Source organism: Neomonachus schauinslandi, chromosome 2 (genome assembly GCF_002201575.2).
Source record: "Neomonachus schauinslandi chromosome 2, ASM220157v2, whole genome shotgun sequence".
Classification (NCBI taxonomy): Eukaryota; Metazoa; Chordata; class Mammalia; order Carnivora; family Phocidae; genus Neomonachus; species Neomonachus schauinslandi.
In genome coordinates, this window is record NC_058404.1 from 12075344 (window position 1) to 12099203 (window position 23860).

General features: G+C 38.2%; 1 protein-coding gene across 1 annotated transcript; it reads right to left on the reverse strand.

Annotated features, from left to right (window-relative positions):
- Positions 1-934: 934 nt before the first annotated feature.
- Positions 935-1411, reverse strand: LOC110584085 (60S ribosomal protein L27). The gene has a single exon (XM_021694137.2). The coding sequence runs from the start codon at positions 1371-1373 to the stop codon at positions 963-965; it is 411 nt and encodes a 136-aa protein (XP_021549812.1). The 5' UTR covers positions 1374-1411; the 3' UTR covers positions 935-962.
- Positions 1412-23860: the final 22449 nt, after the last annotated feature.

The window sequence follows — 23860 nt, forward strand, 5'->3', positions numbered from 1 at the left end:
CTTTCTCCAGCCCCTTTATGTGTAGGGTTAGGTTGTGTACTTGAGATCTTTCTTGTTTCTTGAGAAAGGCTTATATTGCTATATACTTGCCTCTTAGGACTGCTTTTGCTGCATCCCAAAGATTCTGAATAGTTGTGTTTTCATTTTCATTGGTTTCCATGAATTTTTTGAATTCTTCTTTAATTTCCTGGTTGACCCATTCATTCTTCAGTAGGATGCTCTTTAGCCTCCATGTATTTGAGTTCTTTCTGACTTTCGTCTTGTGATTGAGTTCTAGTTTCAAAGCATTGTGGTCTGAAAATAGGCAGGGAATGATCCCAATCTTTTTGTACCGATTGAGACCTGATTTATGACCTAGGATGTGATCAATTCTGGAGAATGTTCCATGGGTACTAGAGAAGAATGTGTTTCCCTTTGCTTTGGGATGGAATGTTCTGAATATGTCTGTGAAGTCCATTTGGTTTAGTGTGTCCTTTAAAGTCTTTATTTCCTTGTTGATCTTTTGCTTAGACGATCTGTCCATTTCAGTGAGGGGGGTGTTAAAGTCCCCCACTATTATTGTATTGTTGTCAATGTGTTTCTTTGCTTTTATTATTAATTGCTTTATATAATTGGCTGCTCCCATGTTGGGGGCATAGATATTTACAATTGTTAGATCTTCTTGTTGGATAGACCCTTTAAGTAGGATATAGTGTCCTTCCTCATCTCTTATTACAGTCTTTGGTTTAAAATCTGATTTGTCTGATGTAACGATTGCCACCCCAGCTTTCTTTTGGTGTCCATTAGCATGGGAAATGGTTTTCCACCCCCTCACTTTCAATCTGGGGCTGTCTTTGGGTCTAAAATGAGTCTCTTGCAGACAGCATATCGATGGGTCTTGTTTTTTATTTTTTTTTATTTTTATTTTTTTTTTTTATTTTTTATTTTTTTTTGGTATTTTTAATGACTGAAACCAAACAAATCTAAAACCGCAGCTTCTGGAAGAACCACTTGTTCTTGCCGGTCTTGTACCTCTCCTCGAACTTGACCTTGGCCTCTCGTCGGGCCTTTCGTTTAAGAGCAGGGTCTCTGAAGACATCCTTGTTCACAACAGTCTTGTCCAAGGGGATATCCACAGAGTACCTTGTGGGCATGAGGTGATTGTAATTATAAACTTTCACAAAAGACTTGATCTTTGACCTCTTGGCGATTTTCTTCTTGCCCATGGCAGCTGTCACTTTGCGGGGATAGCGGTCAATTCCAGCCACCAGAGCATGGCTGTAGGGACGGTCTGAGGTGCCATCATCAATGTTCTTCACGATGACCGCTTTGCGTCCGGAGTAGCGTCCGGCCAGGACCAGCACCACCTTCCCGGGTTTCATGAACTTGCCCATCTCGACACCAGCCACTGGAGCCTACAGCAGAAAGGAAGAAAGGCGGGTCTTGTTTTTTAATCCAAGCTGATAGCCTGTGTCTTTTGATTGGGCATTTAGCCCATTTACATTCAGGGTAACTATTGAAAGATAGGAATTTAGTGCCATTGTATTGCCTGTAAGGTGACTGTTACCGTATATTGTCTGTGTTCTTTTCTGGTCTATGTTGCTTTTAGGCTCTTTCTTTGATTAGAGGACCCCTTTCAAGATTTCTTGAAGGGCTGGTTTCGTGTTTGCAGATTCCTTCAGTTTTTGTTTGTCTTGGAAGGTTTTTATCTCTCCTTCAATTTTCAATGACAGCGTAGCTGGATATAGTATTCTTGGCTGCATATTTTTCTCATTTAGTGCTCTGAATATATCCTGCCAGTCCTTTCTGGCCTGCCAGGTCTCTGTGGATAGGTCTGTTGCCAATCTAATGTTTCTACCATTGTAGGTTACAGGTCGGGGTGTTGACCTATTTTTATTGATTTTGAGAGGGGTTTTCTGTGCCTCCTGGATTTTGATGCCTGTTTCCTTCTCCAAATTAGGGAATTTCTCTGCTATAATTTGCTCCAATATACCTTCTGCCCCTCTCTCTCTTTCTTCTTCTTCTGGGATCCCAATTATTCTAATGTTGTTTCGTCTCATGGTATCGCTTAGCTCTCGAATTCTGCCCTCGTGATCCCGTAGTTGTTTATCTCTCTTTTTCTCAGCTTCTTTATTTTCCATCATTTGGTCTTCTATATCACTGATTCTCTCTTCTGCCTCATTTATCCTAGCAGTTAGTGCCCCCATATTTGATTGCACCCCATTAATAGCCTTTTTGATTTAGACTTGGTTAGATTTTAGTTCTTTTATTTCTCCAGAAAGCATTTCTCTAATAACTTCCATGCTTTTTTCAAGCCCAGCTAGTATCTTTAAAGTGATGATTCTGAACTCTAGACCCGACATCGTACTAATGTCCGTATTGAGTAGGTCCCTGGCAGTCAGTACTACCTCTTGTTCTTTTTGTTGAGGTGATTTTTCCCGTCCTGTCATTTTGTGCAGAGGAGAATAGATTAATGAGAGAACAAAATGCTAACAGGGTAAGAACGTCCCCCAAAATATACTCTAAACAAATCGGAAAAGACCTGAAGCCAGGGGAAAAAGAAAGGGAAAGAAAGAAAAAAGAAAAAAAAAAAAAGAAAAAGAAAATGATAAAAACAGAAAAAATACCAGAACAAAATAAAACAAAAAAACAATATGATCAAATATGATCAGGCTGGTACATAGATCAGTGCTACACACTAGATTTTGGGTGTATTTTGGTCTGCTAGAAGATAGTGCCTCCCAAAATTTTAAGGAAAGAAAAACTTATATATGCACAAAAATAAGGGTTGATATGATGAAGGGATGGAATATGACTGTAAAGATGAAAATTATAAAAAAAATTTATAAAAGGAATTGATAAGAAGTTGTTTGAAAAAAGAGAAGAGGATTTAAAAAAAAAAAAAGAAAGTAAAAGAAAAGGGAGAGAATGTGATCAGGCAGGAGAGTAGAACAAAACCATACACTAGAGATTTAGGGTATATTTTTATCTGTTAGAAGAAACTATCTCAAAATTTTAAAGAGAGAACAACTTATATATATATGCCAAAAATAAGGGTAACTACTATTAAGGGATAGAATATGACTCTAAAAATGAAAAATAAAAATGTTTTTTTTTAAAAAAGGGATTGATAAGATGTTGGTTGAAAAAGGGAAAAAGAAAAATTTAAAAAAAAGTTAAAAAAAAATTAACTTTGAAAGACTAAAGAATCGTGGTAAAAAAGCCATGGATTCTATGTGCATTATTCCCCTAGTGCTGGAGTTCTGCCTTTCTCATTGATTGGTAAACTTGGTCTTGGCTGGCTGTTCTCGCTGATCTTCTGGGGGAGGGGCCTGTTGCCATGGTTCCCAAATGTCTTTGCCGGAGGCGGAAGTGCCCCGCCCTTGCCCAGTCCGGGCTACATCAGCTGCTCGTGTTTGCTCTCGGGAGCTTTTGTTCCCTGCAAGCTTTCCGTACAGCTTTGGAGGCCGAGAGTGAAAATTGCGGCCTCCCAATATCTGCACGGAAGAGCCAAGAACTCGGGGCCCTGCTCCTCAGTGAGCCCCCAGAGAAAAGCAGTCACTCCCGTCTCCCCGGTCTCCAGCCGCACTCTGTGCTCACCCGACCTGTGACTGCGTTTCTATCTCTGGTACCCAAATCGTCGTGGAGTCTCCAAACCCAGCAGATCCCTGCGGTGCGCTCCCACGCCGCTCCTCCCCGGGGAGGAAGGGGTGTTTCCCTGGATCTGCCGCTTGTTGGGTCCCTGCTGGAGGAGCAGGGGTCCGACTGTGCCGCAGATCACGGTTTATGGCAACTCCGAGCTGAGAGCCCGCGCCTGGGCCCCGCCTCTGCAGCCGGCTTCCCTGCTCCGTTACCTGGGAGCTCTGCTGCACTGAGGCACCCCCGGTCTTTCTGTGACCCCGAGGGTCCTGAGACCACACTATCCCACAGGGTTCCACCCCCGCTTAGCCACCAGAGCGACGTCCCACAGCGGAGCAGACTTCTAAAAGTTCCGATTTTGTGCTCTGCGGCTCTATCACTTGTCAGACGCGGCCGACAGAGGCCCCCCCCCTCCCCCCCGTCTATCCTCCTGAATATCACCTTGGATTCACTTCTCCGCACGTCCTACCTTCCAGAAAGTGGTCGCTTTTCTGTTCAGAGAGTTGTTGCTATTCCTTTCTTCGATCTCCTGTTGAGTTTGTAGGTGTTCAGAATGGTTTGATCCCTATCCAGCTGAATTCCTGAGACCAGACGAAATCCAGGTCTCCTACTCCTCCGCCATCTTGCTCCCCTCCCCCCCCGCCATGTGTGGCCTCTTAAAATACCTTCATGCACTGTGTTTATCCTCATGATTCTCTGAGATAGTAAGATGCCTGCAGGATGAGATGAAGTGAGGTCAAGAAAATATGCATTGTGATGTAGCATTAGGCTACTATGGACCTCCTGGTAAGTCACGAGGAGGATCTGATTCCACACTGGGATTGAGCACAGGTAACTAAAACAGTAGAAAGCAAGGGTGCCTTGGTGGCTCAGTTGTTAAGCGTCTGCCTTCGGCTCATGTCATGTTCCCAGGGTCCTGGGATGGAGTCCCACATCGGGCTCCCTGCTCAGCGGGGATCCTGCTTCTCCCCTCCCTCTGCCTGCCGCTCCCACTGCTTGTGTTCTCTCTCTCCCTCTCCCTCTCTCTCAAATAAATAAATAAAATCTTTAACAAAAAAATAAAAAATAAAACAGTGGAAAGCAGAACCGTGGATATGGAGTGGAATGAAGGAAACTACTGTATTAAGGCTTTACCTCACCTGGGCAAAGCCTTTGCACAATATTTCAACATGTTCCTATTTAGATTTTGCATTCTAGTAGCTTAGGTCCTTGCCTCTTCCATTATTCCTCTTTATGAAAGGTGCTATTAAGTATCTGATACTTTACACTTTAGTACAAGTTACACTATTTCCTGGTATTTTGTATGATTGATAATTGTATTTTTTTGGCTTCTAATTCACTGGGTGTTGAGTAATCCTAGCCTGTGTGTATAATTAAAATATATCCTTGTTGTCAGTCGTTGGGTTAGTTAAAGCATGTGCTTAAATGGCATATTTCTGATTTTATACATCTACATTATATGCATACCATTCCAACAGTAAAGATAGAGCATTGTTTCCTTCTAGGTGCTTGGTAAGGAATATAACTTAAAAATGCAAAATGTCTGAGGATCTAAAGTAAAACATGGTAACTATAGTTGATAACGATGTTTAATATAACTGAAGTTTGTTAAGAGAGTAGAACTTAAATGTTTGGTAATGGTTGTATTCCTTCACTAGATGGGAGCAATCCTTTCCTAAAATACGCATTTATTACATCACCACAGTGTACACTTCAGATATATTACAAATTTGTATGTCAATTATATATCAGTAAAACTGAAATTAAAAATAAAGAAACCAAAATAAGAATTAGGACTGTTTTCAGAAGCAGGAGGAACCAGGATAGGGAAGCCCAAGAATTGTCAACTAATTAGACCTTTTTGTCTGGAGCATGAAGCCAGTGTAAGTCAAACTAATATGTACTATAAGAGAAGCCATTTAATTATTCCCAGAATGGCAACTGCGGCTGGGAACCCAGGTGTAGATACTAAGCCTGTGGTGTAGAAAAGTGAGTTGATGTGGAAGGACTATTATTAGTTCTGTGGGTTGGGAAACAGGATTCATGTTTTTGTTTTGTATTGTTTTGTTTTCCATTAGTGTTGGCTTACAGTCATTATGAGCTCTGGTAACCACAAATCTGATCTTTCTCTGAGGGCTTTTTTTTTTTTTTTAATTCTGTACATAAGTGAGATCATTCAGTGTTTGTCATTCTCTGACTCTTTTCACTTAGCATAATGCCCTTGAGGTCCATTTGTGTTATTTCAAATGGCAGGATTTCCTTCTTTTTTTATGGCTGGATAATATTCCATTGTTTATATACCACATCTTCTTTATCCTGTTCATCCATTGGTGGACAATTAGGTTGTTTCTGTGTCTTGTGTATTGCAAATAATGCTGCTGTGAACATGAGAGACAGTTATCTCTTCAGTATAGTGTTTTCATTTCCTTTGGATGTATTTCCAGAAGTTGAATTGCTGCATGGTATGTTAGTTCTATCTTTTAATCATTTTAATCTTTCAAGGAACCTTCATACTGTTTTCCATAAGTGGCTATACCAATTTATAAACCCACCAGCAGTGCACAGGGATCCCTCTTCCTCTACATCTTGACCAACATTTGTTATTGCCTTTTTTTTTTTATAATAACCATTTTAATAGACATGAGGTGATATCTCATTGTGGTTTTGATTTGAATTTCCCTAATGATTAGAGATGCTCATGTATCTGTTGTTCATTTGTATATCTTTGGGAAAATGTCTGTTCAGGTCCTTTGCCTATTTAATTGGATTGTTTTGTTGTTTTGTTTTTTCTGTTGAATTATAGGATATATATATATATATATATATATATATATATATATATATATATATACATACATATAGGATATTAGTTCCTAATCAGATATATGGTTTGAAAATATTTTTTCCAATTCAGTAGTTTGTCTTTTCATTTTGTTGATTGTTTCTGTTTCTGTACAGAAGTCATCCACTTCTTTGTGGGTATCAGATTTCATTCCTTAGGAGAACTGGAGCAGTGAAAGGGAATACCATAGTAGGGCTTTGCTGTATGGTGATGAAATCAAATGACTGAAAATTCCTGGGAGTTGTTCCTATGTTGTAGACAATGACCACTCCAAAACTTTGAATTATCAGTAGGGTTAAAATGAGTCTGGACTGGGGATCCCATGGTTTTTGAGAATAATTCCAGGGGAACTTGACAGCTTCCTCTGTGGGAACAGAGATCTCCTGCAGCCCAGAGAAAGAAACTGTTTACTTACAACATAGACTCCTGCCCTCACCAGCACCATCACTTCCCACTGCATTTTGTTTCTCTCAAATTGAACCCATGACAGGTTGTTTTTCCATCTTTTTTTTTTTTTTTTACCTTTTAGTACCTTGTGACTAGGAAAAAAAGAAAACAATTTAAGAGAGTCTCCTAGAATACTATTCAAGAACTGTGTCAGGAAATTGCTTTAACAGCTTTCTCTGGTATCATGTTCTGTGGGGAAAAAAAAGACGCAGATAGTCCCTCCTGAAGCTCCACATTGTAAGAATTTTAGAGATGGTCCCTTGAAAGTCCACTGCACTCATAAGAAAAAGACCTGTGTTCTTGCTCCCATGTTTCTCTGAACGTCCTCCTGCTTGAAATTTAAATGTAACTCAAAAAACTGTAATTTTCAGGCCTTAACTCTATCAATCTCATGACTTTATTGCTAGAACCAAATGAATCAATAGTAACCATCAAACCATCCCATGCATCAAACAAGTAACCCTAGGAAACACAAAATATAGCAGGGATAAATGACAGGCAATGCATGTTTTATAGCCCATCATATAATGCCTTAACTACAGTATCCACTCATTTAAAGATATAACTTTGCTCTAGCAAACAATAAAAGCAACTGGGTATTTATTTGATTGTTGCCAAATGCAGTGATCCCATCACAGTGATTTAAGGAGACACAATTGCAGTCCTTCACCAGCGGGGTTTATTTTTTATAAACTTGAGAGAGTGGTCAGTATTGTTGCAGTGAAAGCATCTTTACACACGACTAAGTAGCTGGGAGCATAAAAACAAATGGGGAAGGAGTGACCAAATAATCATCTGAGGGAAAGTGGTGAATTTGGAGCATATTGAATTTGTGGATTTGGGGGCTAAGCATGAGCTATACCTCCATAATTTGTAAATAAGGGAAATAGGATTTCCTTGTTAAGTGATAACTGTGTGTTTTGTTATTTATGTGTGTTGGATTGTTTATTGCTCTTTACATGAGTCTTCATAGGAAAGGATGCCGAGTAGAGATTTTTGTCTACATAAATCATAGCTACATTGTGTCCTGCACTATCTGTTGCTTGAATAATTTCCTTGGGCGTGTCAGGAAGTTAGGGTTTTATGCTCAGGATTGGAGATCTGAGACAGGTTTTCTAATATTGTCAGTTGTGGAGAGAGAATATTATCCTGGGCTGTAGCCGATGGTGGGTGGAGCTGGGAGGGTACTCTGCTTCCTCACCCCACATTCAGATTGAACATATTCATTTGTTCACTCATTCGGGTATCCATCTCTGCACTGATTCAGCAAACGTGAGTTGAACCCATTCTTTGTGTCAAGTATATTGTTAAGACCCAAAGTCCTACATTCAGAAAGTTCATGTGTAGTGCTTTAGACAGCTCCTGGGCTCTTATTTGCACCACTCTCAGCCTTCCTCAGTCTGGAGGGGTTAGAATGTCTGCTACCATTCTCTTGTTCTAGCCCTCTCTTTTTGTACAAAGCCATCTTTGAGGCTAAAAACGAAGTATACCTTGAAACAAAGTCTTCATAACAGGACCTCTGAATAATTAGTAATTCACAGAATATTGATTTTGACTTTGTTAGAATTTGACTTTTAGAAAAGATTATATCTGGAGTTTTCTTAAAGAAATTCATGTCAAGCATTACAGACCGTAGGCTTTGTAAGCAAAAATACAAGATTAACTTTTTCGCTAAGATTCAAGAATGTCATGTTATTTGGCCAGCATAATTAACTTAATTATTTTCTCATGACAGTAATAGGGTACCAAAGTGATGCAAAGGCATTAAACCCACTTGCCCTCCTCTTGGCACCTTGAATGTCTGTCTCTGGTAAGGAGTCTTTGATGGTGCCACTCTGAGGTGAAGCCAGCTAAGCTAAAAACTGGGAAAGCAGTGTGCACAGATCACTCTGAACATAAGCTTTTTAGGAAATTGTTGGCATCATTGGATTGAAAATAAGTCCCTGGAAAGTAGTTGATGAAAAGGAGAAATTTTGAACTGTTTTAAAAGCAAGCCTATTTCATTTATTTAAACCATCAGAATTCCACTGTGAATAACATTCTATTCAAATGTACCTTTTAGCAATATCTCTGTTAAGGAGATTTTCATTCGTGGTCACATTTTTTAACAGTATCTAGATTGTCGTAAAAACTTACAAAGGGATTTTTCTAGGTTATAAAAATATTTCTTAAAACTTTGTCATTAGCGAATTAAGATGTAGCATAAATTTATCTCTGCTCAAACATTTTATGATATACTTGCTCATTTGTCAAAAATCTACCTTTGTTACTCTTCCTAAAGATAAGTCAGGTTATGTTAGAAATTTAGGGAAATTTTAATTTTTTTTTTCATTTTACATTCCAGAATCCACCTACTTTTTCAAGGATCACCTACTTTTATTTTTTTTGAAGATTTTATTTGTCAGAGAGAGAGAGAGCGCAGTGAGAGAGCACAAGCAGGGCGAGTGGCAGGCAGAGGGAGAAGCAGACTCCCCGCTGAGCAAGGAGCCCGATGCAGGACTCAATCCCAGGACCCTGGGGTCATGACATGAGCTGAAGGCAGTTGCTCAACCAGCTGAGCCACCCAGGCATCCCTAGGATCACCTACATTTAACAATCTATTTTTATATTAAGGTGCCATAAAAAATAAAAACAAAACCAAAAACCTCTTTCATTTGATGTAAGTTTTATATGTCCTGTCTTATATGTAGAGTTTTCCTTTTCAAATGATTTATTCTTCACCAGTACATTCATGGAATCATGGCAGTTTATCAGAGAATGGGTTGAAACCCTTCAATCAGAAATTTGGCCCATATAGAAGTCTACTTCCATATCTGTCACTTGAGCCAACCAGAGAACATTGAAAGGTAACTTTTGGGGAAAAGGGAATTGTGACTTTATCTGAAAACAGAGATAGGAAATAACACTGCATGAATCATTCTGTAGGTAAATCAGATGGAGCAGTGGGCTTTTATTTATTTATTTTACATTGTATTCAGACACATTTATTGAAGGGAATAAAGTAATATACTTTAGAAGTGGGCTTTTAAAATGCCAGTAATAATTTTAATAGTGAAAAATTAGATTCTAATATAAGAAATTAAATTTGAAACTTGGGTAATTAACATGGAAAAAATCAGGGAGGACTAATCAGGTACCTTTTGAGGTTTCTCCTGTTGGACATTGTGATATTTTGTGTGACCTAGGCAATGTGGCTGGCCTTCAGCTGGCACTGAAATCCTGAGATATAACCATGGACATGTCATTCTCATGCCCATGACCTAATTATCTGAGCATCTTCCCGGTTGTGCAGAGACTCAGTCTGAGAATCCTCCTCAACCTTCTCCTCCAGCCAGCCACCACCAGCTGATTTGAACTGGCACCGAAGAAAGAAACTAAGTGCCATCCCTGCTTCACATCTTGCCTGTTATTTTAAGTTAGCCTGACATGTACAGACTTTAAACTTCATTTTGCCTTCCATTATCATAATCTCATATGACTAGAATAATGGAACTATACTCCATGTGGCCTGTTTTATTGTGAGGTCACCAGCATCACCTATAGCCTCTCTAGGTGAACACAAAATCCAGCAGGTACTTAGGCTAGAGCATGTTAGTCAAACGCTTGTTAGTGTGAGGCACTGTACTGAGTGTGTTGAAAGTCATTTTATTCAATCCTCATTGAAGCTGTTGAAGTAAGAGCCATTATTATTCCTATTCTTAACAGATAAGAAAACAGGTTTAGTGAAGTTACATCACTTGCTAAAAATTCCCTGTAAAGTTGAATAACCAGGAGTCCAACCAAGACTGCCTGAAACTGAAGTCTGGGTTTTTAACCAGGATACTAAAAATTGCCTCCCTATAAAGAAAATTCCTTTCTATATGTGACCTTATGTGTTTTAATTATAAGAACAAATTGTGTACAGAAAAAAATTCTAATTCTAACTCCTATCCTGGGCTTAGTTTCTTAGCTATAAAATGAGGTTCCACAAACAGGTTCACGAAGATCTTTCCCTCTAACCAGTTCTGTCTGTATAAAGTCACCTGGCTTCTGAATCAATAAAATTGACAGATATCTCAACAGAAGCAGAACTTGAGTAATCAAAAGTAGGCAAAGTACTGTGAGCATCTTATGGAGAGAAAAAGGGGAAAAACTCAGAAAATAAAAGACTCATTAGGGTGTCATGAATCAAAACATTTTGAACAAAGCTTCAGCTAAGGGTTCTCAATGAATAGAACAAAAGTATTAATGGTATTATTCAAAATAAGGCTAACATATTAATAATGCTATTAAAAGTGTCTGGTCACTGTCTTTAATTTTTTTAACATCTCTGCACTAAATTTATGACATCTAGGACTTAAAAAAAAAACCTCCTTATAATTCATATTTTATTTATAAGCAAAAATTATAAAGTCAAAATTTTATCAGTGTCTGATTTTCAAGAGATGATGGAATAGTATATTTCCATCTATTTATTTGCATTTTTATCAGAAAAGGCATTTGTAAGAGTAAAAATAGTACCCTATAAACAACTTCCAGAAAAAAGTGTACAGAAAGTCCTTTGATGTATTCATTTTTTATACACACATGCATACACATATGTATATAGCACATACGCTTCTATAGATTTTGAGAATAAGAAAAAGCAAAACAATAAATAATATTCAACTTCTAATTTAACCATCTAATTTTATAGGAAATAAAACCAAAGTTAATAGTTCAAGTTATTTTCTTGTGATCTACTTGAAGGCAGAAACAAGATTTGCTGAAAAATATGTATGTGTGTATGTGCATACATATATACATCTGTATATAATGTCTAACTGTATTTAACATGTCTATTTAACTTTGGTTTCATTTTATGTAAAATTAAGAGATTAAATTAGAAGTTCCGTTTGATTTGTTTTAAAACAAGTTTTTATCATTAAAGAAATCTTCAAGGGCGCCTGGGTGGCTCAGTCGGTTAAGCGACTGCCTTCGGCTCAGGTCATGATCCTGGAGTCCCGGGATCGAGTCCCGCATCGGGCTCCCTGCTCAGTGGGGAGCCTGCTTCTCCCTCTGACCCTCTCCCCTCTCAAGCTGTTTCTCTCTCTCTCTCTCTCTCAAATAAATAAATAAAATTAAAAAAAAAAGAAATCTTCAAGAATATCAAATACCAAAGAGTTTCTGGCCAAAGTTGAATAAATACAAAAAAGTAAATACTTAGAAAAGAAGCTTGAGAGATAAGTAGCAGTTTGAGATGAATAGATTATGTTTCTCCTGAATTCTGTTTCATTTAACCTAACATTTTTTTTTTAAAGATTTTATTTATTTATTTATTTGAGAGAGAGAGAGAGAGAAACAGCATGAGAGGGGATAGGGTCAGAGGGAGAAGCAGGCCTCCCACAGAGCAGGGAGCCCGATGTGGGACTCGATCCCAGGACTCCAGGATCATGACCTGAGCCGAAGGCAGTCGCTTAACCAACTGAGCCACCCAGGCGCCCTTAACCTAACATTTTTAAGATCAAGCTAGTATTATGGGCCTGCTTAGGTTTTCCACATTCTCAGAGCCAGACCTGGGCAAAAGAATTAGGAAAGCAATCTCAGCTTTAAATTAAAAAAAAAAAAAGCAAGCAAGTTCCATCTGTTGAGGAACTAACTATTCAAGCTGTAGACACATGATTCCACAAGTCAAAATAACTGTTATCTGAGTTATTTCTAACTGAATTAATAGTCGTGTGACTCAGATACCAACTATAAAGAAATGAACACAAGATAGTCCTTGCTTTTAGAGGCCTCATAGACAAACTTGGAAAATAAAGCAGAACAGAGCTGGGTGAGACAGAAGAGAAAAAGCTAAGAGGACTGTCCTCTGATTAAACATTTATATCAGACCAGAGCATTTATTTTTTGTTTTTAGAATTTCCAACTTCTTCTTTGTTGACAAATTTTTAGATTTCAGTGAAACTAATGCAATTGTTCTCAAACTGTAATATACATTAGAATCTTCTGGAGGCCTTATTAACACTTACATGTAGTCCCCAAGCCAAGTTTCTGATTCTGCAGGTCTAGGAGAGGCCTGAGAATTTGCATTTGTAACAAATTTGTAGGTGATGTTTTAGCTGGCCTGGGGAACACGTTTTGGAAACCATTGTTTTAAAATTCATTTCAAACAAGGGGTTGCAATAATTCTTTACTAAATAATTTCTTTACTGTCATACTACTAGATTTAAGGACTTTTTTATTTTACAATAAACCAGTAGAAAGTTGCAAATTTCCCAAAGTGTTAAAATTCATCATTGCATCATCTTAAAAAACATTAATTCTCAAAGGTATAATAGAGGTGATGATTACCACAGTCCACCCTTCTGTGTTCTTTGTGTTTTGGGGATAAATTCTATCTTAACTTTATTCTTATCATTTTATTATTATTTTTTGCATTGTTAATTATTCATCATATGCCATGCAGAAGAAATAGTGCATTCTGTCAGACCAAAGGTAGAAGAGGTGAAATTTTTCATAGTCTTGTTCAGAACATTTTCAAGTAGAAATATTTCAGAAATTGTCACTAATGATGGAACATTTAACAATACCCCTTATTCATTTCTGTTTCTGAAACCTACCTCTTTAGTTCCTTCCTTGTCCTTTCTTCAGCTCTAGTCTGGACAACATTAAGTCCTTCGAACTTAGCCAAACGATACTTTTTTTTTCTTGAAGATGACCAAAGTGGTAAGTAATCCTTTTGATTTATTGTAGTCTTTAAAACCAACAGTTAAATGGATGAAGCATTATACAGGAGTTTACACTATGACTGGCATTCTTCTAATAATACTTTTAATGAATTATAATGTTGCTTTTGTTATGGAGTAAGCATTATGTTAGATACTGAGGATTCAAAGATAAATAATCCTGTTCTGGAGGAACTCAGTGGGTACTGATGGGTAGGCCAGGGAACAAATCAGTACAATACAAAATACCCAGTGCTGTCTTGCAAAGATAAACAGAGGACTGGATTTGCTCAGTGGGGAGGAATGTTCCATGGGTGCAAATCAGGAAAGGTTTCAAAAAGAGGCTATATTTGCTCTGGCCCATAACAGTGAATAAGAATATGCTGGGCCAAGAAGGAAAACAGATCCTTTAAACAGACAGAAAAATATATACAACCTCATTTAGTGATTGGGAGGGAAAAAAAGTTATGCCAACTGTCAACCTAATTTGGGGGACTTGATAAATATAACTAAAATCCTATGTATCAATAATATGCAGCTATTTTATTAATATTATATTTTTGAAAGAAAATGAAACTAATCTGAAAGAAGTGTACATCAGTATTAATGATCTTGGTAAAGGCCATGGTATGCATTTGCTGGAAGATTCAAACCAAGAGGAAATCTTTCTTCAGGTGAGATAAATCAGAGAAGGCTCCGTAGAGGATCTGAGTCTTCAGTTAGTTCTTGGAGAACATTTCAGGATTTGAGTGTGGGCATAAGTTTAACAACAGAAGAGAGCAGAGTGAATAAAAACCGCCTCAGATTTGTAAGAAGCCAACGTGAAAGGTCATGAATGTTTTCTGAATTTGAATTTCTTTAGAATATCTTTGCAACAGTGTAAACAATATGTTTTTGTATTTAAAATCCTCATATTTTTATATATGCATTAAAATAAGGGATTGCTTGAATTGGCTGTTTATAAAGGGCCCTCCTCACCACAAATCCTTTGACATTTGTATTTATGGTATAACATTTATGATATTGGCAATGGAGAATGACTTACTCCAACTGCTGTTAACCCTTTTTAACTCAAAACCAAAATGAAACAAAAAAATAGAAACAAGTTTCTCCCTCTCATAATCCAAAAATGATGAGCTTTGTTTCTAAACAGCCGTCATAGAAAAAAAATAAACAAGACAGATCCCAAATAATGGTAAAGGAATATTTTTGTGTATGTTCCAAATTTTTAAATCCTTTTCATCTTGGGGATCCTGTGATTGGCTGGATTCCTCGAATCAACTGGCCATAGGACCTGGATGGTTGGAAGGTGAACTTGCCCGCAGGGCCTACTGTGGGCCAACACACTAAGGTTGATAATTCTTGAACAAAGAGATTAATGTCTTTGTAAATCCCTTTGTATTTTCCCGACCACATCGCCTGCATCAACATATAATTAGAAGTTTATTATACTTGGTGTTTGTTCTGTTAAGTCCCTGTCTGCTCAAATGAAGGCTATTTTTAAGTGAAAGAAAATGATTACCAAAATGGAACTTCTCTTCGACTATTTCCCTTTGCTAGTCAAAGGGAATTTACCATTTCCCCGTCTACTTTGGAGGTGGAGATAAAATCAGCAAGACTTATTCTTTTCTAGGATGACTTTCTAATTTTGTCTTTTAGATTTACTACCTGTCTCTGCTTGTTTCAAGCAGCTTAAAGCCCTTTCCTTACATCTGCTTCTCATGGAATCCACATAAGTCAAGATGGTAGGGGATAGCACCAACTATGAAAATAAACAATGCCAATTAAAGTGAAGTAGTGCTCATGCCTTGAAGAAAGTTAATGTGTTAAGCTGAGGGAGAGTTAGGAAGCTCACTTCATAGCCCTTATGTGAGGAAAAAAGATCTACAGTGAGTGATTATATTTCAAAGTGTTGAGCAGTCAGAATAACCGCCTGCACCATTATTTAATTCTACCCTTACATGTTCTTAGATTAACGGGGTCAACAATGTATCCTTATTTGTTGGTGTATTTAAGGAGCATATATCCAATCTGTGTGCACAAAGGCTTACTTGCTTTGGGAATGGAAGGAGTGATGAAATTTATGAAAAAAGAAAAAAAAATCTTATTTTTTTCACCAACTTCGGATCCCTGCAAGACTGCTGTCCAAAAATGTAAAGGTATTGTATTGACCCTTGTGATGACATGACACCAGGAAATATGTGCTAACTTTGACAGTTGTGTCGGGAGACCCTGGGATCCTTTAATAATGACTCCTTCCATCCTTTGACCCTCCTTTTAGTATCTAAAATAGAGAATGCTCTATTCCAAGACTAATAAGCCAGCGGTAGGGAATCAACGTTCAATGGCGTCCCTCTGAGTGCTGCTTCTAAGAGTGGAGAACTTAATTATAATTAGCTTAGCTGCCTTCACCTACCTAGAAAAACCTAGCTTAATAAGTATCAAGATCCAGGCATTCTTTTTTCCTGGTATGTACTGTTCAGTATTTGATATTTGATTCATATGAGAGAGATTCAGGTTCCAATCTGTGCCTGGAATTATGTCCAGGTGCTATATGTACACAGATCCATAAATTCACCCAGCTCCCCTTCCCATGGGGCTTTTGGTCTAGTGTGTATGTTCATTAGGAGTGATCTACAATCAAGGCTTTCAAGGTAGTGTATTAAGACAAAACATTCAGTATGATTGGTCTCTTTTTCAAGGGAAGACACAAAAAACATTCTGGAAAAAAAAAATATAATAGGTGACACCTAGCATACTTTTTGCATCTCCAAAGTTGAGGGTGGGCAGAGTGGGATTTGAACACAAACAGAGCTTCACAAATCTTTAGGTGGCACAGTATGTTTGGGGATTTGAAAACCATGCTTCTTTATATGATAGTATGTAGAGAATATTGTGCAGAGGACCACTCATTGAACACTCAAGCATTCAATTTAGAGCATGTCTTTCAAAACCTTCCACAAATATTTACTGAGTGACTATTACATGCTTGACACTCCCCCAGGTGATGGGGATAACTGAATTTTGGAAGATCTTAAATATATTTTAAAATATAAATGATCTCTGGCAATATTCATTTGGCTAGGAAACCCAAATCATTAAAATAGTCCAAACTCAAAGCAGTCTGTTAATAATCATGCTTTCCTCCAGAGCTTGCTTCTGTCCTTTTTAAATGGCCAAGAACCATGGCAGTAGTTATGAACTCATTCATAATTTATTGGATAAAGGTCAGTTGCATTTTGAGACACATTAATTTAAATTATAGCATTAGGTGTAAATTGGGATCTTTTTCTAAATAAATGATCATTAATATTTTAAACAAAAAATAATCCTAACAAAAGACAAATTCCAAAGCCTTTGCAGAAATACTCATTTCAAATACCTTTTTCACATACCCACAGAATTATAAATATTTGTGTTTAAAATATGGGATGAATTTAAAAACTTTATTTTCATTTTAAGAGCACTTTAAAGATTTTGCAACATACTACATTTGCTTAATTACAGGAAAGTAATGTTTTAAATATAAATCCAATATATTTTTCTTGTGCTTGGTGGCCTGGGTTAACATTTCAGAGAATTTAAAAATTCTTGGGCCATCCAAGTTTTTACACATTGATTGAAGTCATAGTTTAGGACTCAGTATACTAAAGAGTATGTTCCCATCACTTATGCATTTGAAATGTAAAAGGCTTTATTTTGAATGCACTGAGGCATATTAAAAATAAAATGGAAATTTTCATGCTTCAGATAGAGCCAAGGAGATTTGCTCAATGTCATTTTGAATTCTCCCCAAATCTAAGGAGGGAATCCATCAGGTAACATTTGAAACAATTTGAGCACTTGTATTTCTAAAAGAGACACTTAAACAACCAAAAAAATGTTTTTGAGCAAAAAGAAATATATGTGTGTGTGTATGTATATGTATGTATGTGTGTGTGTATGTGTGTGTGTGTATGTGTGTATGTATGTATACAGAGAGAAAGTGTGTGTGTGTGTGTGTGTGTGTGTGTATGTGTGAAGAAGGAAATCCAGGGTAATGATTTTAAAATACAGCAATATTGGGTCTTTTTAAATTTTTTAAAGTAATCACTCAATTATTTTTTTCCACACAAAAAAAATTAACAGCAAGAGCTAAAAACAATTATTTAAAGCATGATGATTATCTGCCTGAAAAGTAATTCAAATCTGCTGTGAAAAGTTTAATGCAACAGATATCTTTTACTCTGTTTTATACATTTATTAACAAAAAAGTATGCTTTTAACTCTGCTGACATCTTTGATTACTCTTTGGTACTAAATTACTTGTCAGCATACAGAGCTAAATATAGATGACTTTCACTTTTGGTAAAAATTTTAACTTAATGTCCTCTTAAAACACATAACAGGCTGGACAGCAGAAGGGATAGGGTGGATGATGTATTTGCTTATCAGAAAAGGCCAAAGTATCTATTTTGGTGGCTCTGACAGCAGTAAATGAAGATCTCCAAGTAAATAAGCTATATGGAAAGACATCTGAGCAAAAATGCCATACTTCCCATTAGTGAGAATAAGAATGGAAAGAAATAATTACATTCTCTCATGCTTTAGCTGTATATATAAAAAAAGAAAATCTTAATATTAACACAATTTACAGTAAAAGATAGGAAAAAAATAAATACTCATGTTCTTATGGTGGTGGTATAAGATTGCAAATTACAGCAGACAACTGTTATCTATATTTAGGGGGGCAAAAAGATAAATGAATTTCCTCTTGGATTTCCTGGCATGTCTGTTTACATATTCCTATCAGCAGTGCTGCCCCAAGGAAGAGGAGGTAAAGTATCTGCTGCTCACGACTTCCCACAAAATTCTGCTAGATTCTTGCTGTGCCTGCGTCCCTCTTCTCATTTCTTAAAGCTGTCATCTTGACCTTGGTCCGGCTACACTGCCTTAATCTGATTTCTCCAAAAAACTGTCTCTTCCCTACCTCAAGATTTTCACAATTGCTTTTATTTGCTTACTTAAATTTACTTCTCATTCCTCAGATTCACCTGCAGGTTCTGAAGTCCCTGGGGAAGGCTTGTTCTGTTCTCTCCTCCTAATACCCACTTCACCGGTGTCTCTCTCTGCCCTGGCCCATCTCCCATGTCCCTCATCCACAGCTTGCTTGACCATCGGAAAGCATCTCCTGTTTGTCCCCCTGTTTATCCATTGTCTCACCCCCATTCTCAAGGCAATTCTTCCTGTCTGCCTACTTTGATCGTTGTACTTCAGTGCAGAGAATGGGGTTACCGCTGGCTCCAAGAAGCCAGGAAGTACTGAGAATTAACAGTTCATCAGTTTGGTGGATCTAAAGCAGTATGTTGCTATCATGTAGCCTAAAAAGGAAGACACTCGCACTGGGCCCTTTTAGACCCTGTTTTTCTCCCCGAAGTGACTCCAGGGAAAGGAAGGATTCTCTTGGAGATTCAGGGACACCACTATCACATCCTCAGTTTTACCCCCACGGCTGTGTATCTGGAAATGGGAGTCTGATGAGGTGGTAAGCAATTCTGGGATTGAAAACTCTAGTGTCTACAAAGGGGCTCAAAGACCACGTGCAGGAGACAGTGGAGAGTAGATCAAAGTCACAACACCTCCCTGGGCCCCGTTTCAATTTACTTTGACGGGAATCTGTTTGAGAGCCAGCCTAAGTGAGGGTGCTACACAGGGCTCTTTCTGTGCACTGAGCAAGAACACCGTGGGGCTGGCAAATGTGGACAGAGGAAATGTAAAACATTTTCCTCTGAGCAGTTTCTTTGTGATTCTAATGATTTTCAGCGTTACTTAGATGACTTCTGAGAAGTTAAAGCTATCCATCTCAAGTCAAAAACTACATTTAGAGATCAATGATGCATAATAGACATGCTGCTTGGCAGGGTGAATTCTCATTCTCAAAAAATCTACAGCCTAAAAAGTCATCCCAGAACATTTAAAAGAGCTTCCAAAAATCCACTATGTGCCCACAATACTATGTTAAGCATGCTCAGAGACATGTTGAACTAAAGCAGAGTAATGCGCATGTTTAAATAAAGTATTTACAATATTCATGCTGGTGAATGTTTTAAGTCTTTTACAAAGATAATTGAAGGCATATTATCACCTGGGCTTTATCTAAACATTTGACCCAAGGACAGAATCTCTTTTGGAGCCAGATCATTAGAGTTTTGAAGGTGCTAAGAGAAAAAAAAAAAAAAAATCTCCCTGCCCTTGATTCCTTAACCTACACCTAGCCAGTCTATCCTTGCTTTACAAAGAGGTAGCTCTTCTAATGAACTTGAAGCAACAACTTGGGGTGATGGAAAATGCCGCACTTTGTACATTATACTCTAGCAGCCTCTCCACAGTGTGCTCACAAGGGTAGCATTAAATTGTTTTCTCTTTTGTGGTAGTAGCAGGTCAGGCTCTGAGGAGGAGAGTCCATGTTCCTTAAGAGCGTGATTTCCTCCATACTCATCCCAACTGTAAATAATCTGACAGTTTCAGAAGCTGCCTCATGGACCCGTATTGGTGCATATCAAGAATAAGAATGTGTGTAGGAAGGCTTTTATAAAATTAAATAATTTTATTAAAGTTTCCGTATTTTAAGATCATATACTTCGTACTGCTTTGCAACACAAAGTTTGCCATTTTATGGCATAGTAGTGAGGAGAGTAGGAGAAGGTAGAAGTATAAGTTTGGTTTTTAAATTTCTTAATTGCCTTCCCACTCAACCCACAAATGGGCAATGCCCATTGAGTTTCAAATGGTATTTTAATTTAGATCCTCTCAGCAAATTCTCCAACATGGAGACTGCTGATTGAGAACTCACTTTTTTACCTTAGAAAATAAATGTATTGTTTCATTTTAAGAATAACTTCTACAGTCTACTTCCCAATACCTGTTTTTAACTCCACCTTACCCCCCCCCTTTTTTTTTAAGATTTTATTTTATTTTGTTTTGACAGAGAGAGACACAGCAAGGGAGGGAACACAAGCAGGGGGAGTGGGAGAGGGAGAAGCAGGCTTCCCACCCAGCAGGGAGGCCCATGTGGGGCTCGATCCCAGGACCCTGGGATCATGACCTGAGCTGAAGGCAGATGCCCAACGACTCAGCCACACAGGTACCCCACCACCTCACCCCTTTTTAGTAAAGAAACCCAGGCAGGCTATTTTCAGCTCTCCAACCTAAACGCTACTTCTTACACATGGTTCACACATATACATACATTGCCTTTTTTAAGGAGTGATCATGCATTCTTTAATTTCATTAGATTTTTATTATGCAGTTTTAATTGCAACTGCCAGAGAGAATGGGGCATTTTGAAGTTCTGTTCTGTGAGTCATTCCAAGTGTAAGAAGAATGTTAGGCCTTTGTTTTGTCCCCAGATTAATCTCTCCGTATCTACAGGGTCATAGACAACATCTGAGAGTCCCTTTTATTTGCATTTCCAAACTAAAATGGCCAAACTAAATGTGCCCTTTGCAACTTAGTCAATAACACACACAGGTCAGCAGTGCATTGTCTTCTGTGTGAGTCTGAGACATCCACACACTGACTCCTAATCCCCGCGGACCCCAGATCATTGACATAACTGTTGCATTTGAAGTGCATATGTTTTGCTTTGTGATTTTGACCTTGGTTTGTGTGACTTCTGAATTTCTTGGGGCCAGGGAACATATCTTCTCAAGTATCTAGCACAGACCCTGGCATGAAAGCACATTGTTGACTGAGAAAATGAATGCACAGAACAGTGATTATAAAGCATTTGCTGCTGTTGCCTACCTTTCTAGTCAGCTCCTCATTCCAAGTCTCCCTGTGCATCTAGAAAGCAGAGTGTTTCAGGGTCGGGGCACGCACGTAGGAAAACAGCTTTCTTCCAATGACGTTGTTAAGAAAATGAAGCCTGCGATTTTTTTTTCACATCTCAATGCTCTCACCAGAAATACTGAGTTCCTGTTAACATAGTACCTCAAAGTAAATAAATCAAAGAAAGTGGACTTTACCTTTAAGATTCTAATGAGACAATTATGCCTAATTAAAAACCTCAGCGAATAAATGGTTGTTCTTAGATGTTTTGGTAGATCTGCTCTGAAGTGAGTTTGTACATTGCACTACTCAAGATCAAAATGAAATAATTTTGAGTTTCGGTATTTTCCATTATCTACTGAAGTGTTTCCTCTCAAACAATATCTATTTTTATAATACTGTCCTGAATGCTATCTTTCAGAAGGCACGTTATCAACAAATGCATTTTCACAAAGCATAGCACTTTATGGGATTTGAATGAAGGAAGATAAGACATTTATAAAAGCAGTACATAGTAGTCAGAGATACAAATTTTGTGTTCAAATGTTAAGCCTGATGAATCTACAAGGCAGACATGTCATTAGGAACAGCAACTCATGGTGAAATGTGGCATAAATAAGTGGCAAAAAGGATCATTACTGAACTAAAATTAAGAATGTAGGCTTTGGGGCACCTGGGTGGCTCAGTTGGTTAAGCGACTGCCTTCGGCTCAGGTCATGATCCTGGAGTCCCGGGATCGAGTCCCGCATCGGGCTCCCTGCTCAGCAGGGAGTCTGCTTCTCCCTCTGACCCTCCCCCCTCTCATGCTCACTCTCTCTCTCATTCTCTCTCTCTCAAATAAATAAATAAAATTAAAAAAAAAAAAGAATGTAGGCTTTGTAGAATCCAAAACAAAAAGTTTTGTTTTGTTTTTCCTCGGCAAAACAATTAATACATGAGCTATAAAGAAGGAAGGAAGAAGGGGAAAACACTATATATAGAATAAGTACTATATGTTATGCTTGGTATTTGCACATAATCAGTTTTATCTTCTGAACTTCAAGATCCTACAAATAAGTAATTTTCATCAAAGGAAGCTGAAGCTCAGGGAGTTTAAATAACTTGCTCAAGATTACCGGTAGTAAGTGGCAAAGCCGGGATTTGTCAGATGCCCTGATTCATAATCTTTCTGGTACTTGGTGAAGCTCTAACAAATCGATCCCAGGAGTATTGCTACAATCTGAGAAAGGGTGAAGTTCTTCTGATCTAAGATTCGCCTTCATTGAGCTTTTAGAAAGGAACAAAATGCTTTGTCAGAAGTAGCAAGCATAAACTCTAATCAACGATAAAGATGTATTTATTTATCTTAGAGCGGGGTTGGGAGGGGGGCGCAGTAGGAGAGGGAGAGAGAGAATCCTCAAGCAGACTCCCTGCTAGTGCAATGCCCACTGCAGGGCTTGATCCCAGGACCCTGAGATCATGACCTGAGCTGAAATCAAGAGTCAGGAGCTTAACCCACTGAGCCACCCAGGCGCCCCTATAATCAACAATAAAACCAAATGTGAAACCAGAAACATGTTTCTGTGGAAAGTATAGCGAAAGAATAAAATGCTTCCAACACACTCAAGGAGCCCATGAACTTAACCAATTGCAGATCCCTGGTGACTTTGAAGAGAACAGTTTTGGTAGAGGGTTTAACATGTGCTAAATAATATGTTAATAAGAAGAGCTGCTATAATTATATTCTAACCACAATCCAGAAGCTGTTAGAGCTCAAAGCTTATGATCTCATGGATCCTTTTGGCTCTGAATTACCAGGATCATTGTACGGATGAGAACACAAACTCAGAGAGGTAAAGGAATCACCCAAGGCCAGACAGCCCAGTGAATGTCAGAACTATGAGGAATTTACAAGCCACCTAAATGCAAATGGAAGGTTTTATTTATTTTTTTTTTTTAAGATTTTATTTATTTATTTGACAGAGACAGAGACAGTGAGTGAGGGAACACAAGCAGGGGGAGTGGGAGAGGGAGAAGCAGGCTTCCCACCGAGCAGGGAGCCCGATGCGGGGCTCGATCCCAGGACCCTGGGATCATGACCTGAGCTGAAGGCAGACGCTTAACGACTGAGCCACCCAGGCGCCCCGGAAGGTTTTATTTTTTTATTTTTTTTTATTCTTATGTTAATCCCCATACATTACATCATTAGTTTTAGATGTAGTGTTCCATGATTCATTGTTTGTGCATAACACCCAGTGCTCCATGCAGAATGTGCCCTCCTCAATACCCACCACCAGGCTAACCCATCCTCCCACCCCCCTCCCCTCTAGAACCCTCAGTTCGTTTTTCAGAGTCCATCGTCTCTCATGGTTCGTCTACCCCTCCGATTTCCCCCGCTTCATTCTTCCCCTCCCGCTACCTTCTTCTTCTTCTTTTTTTTTTTCTTAACATATATTGCATTATTTGTTTCAGAGGTACA

Coding starts and splice junctions, on each gene's coding strand:
- LOC110584085 (XM_021694137.2), bottom strand. CDS start 1,373: ATGGGCAAGTTCATGAAACCCGGGAAGGTGGTGCTGGTCCTGGCCGGA.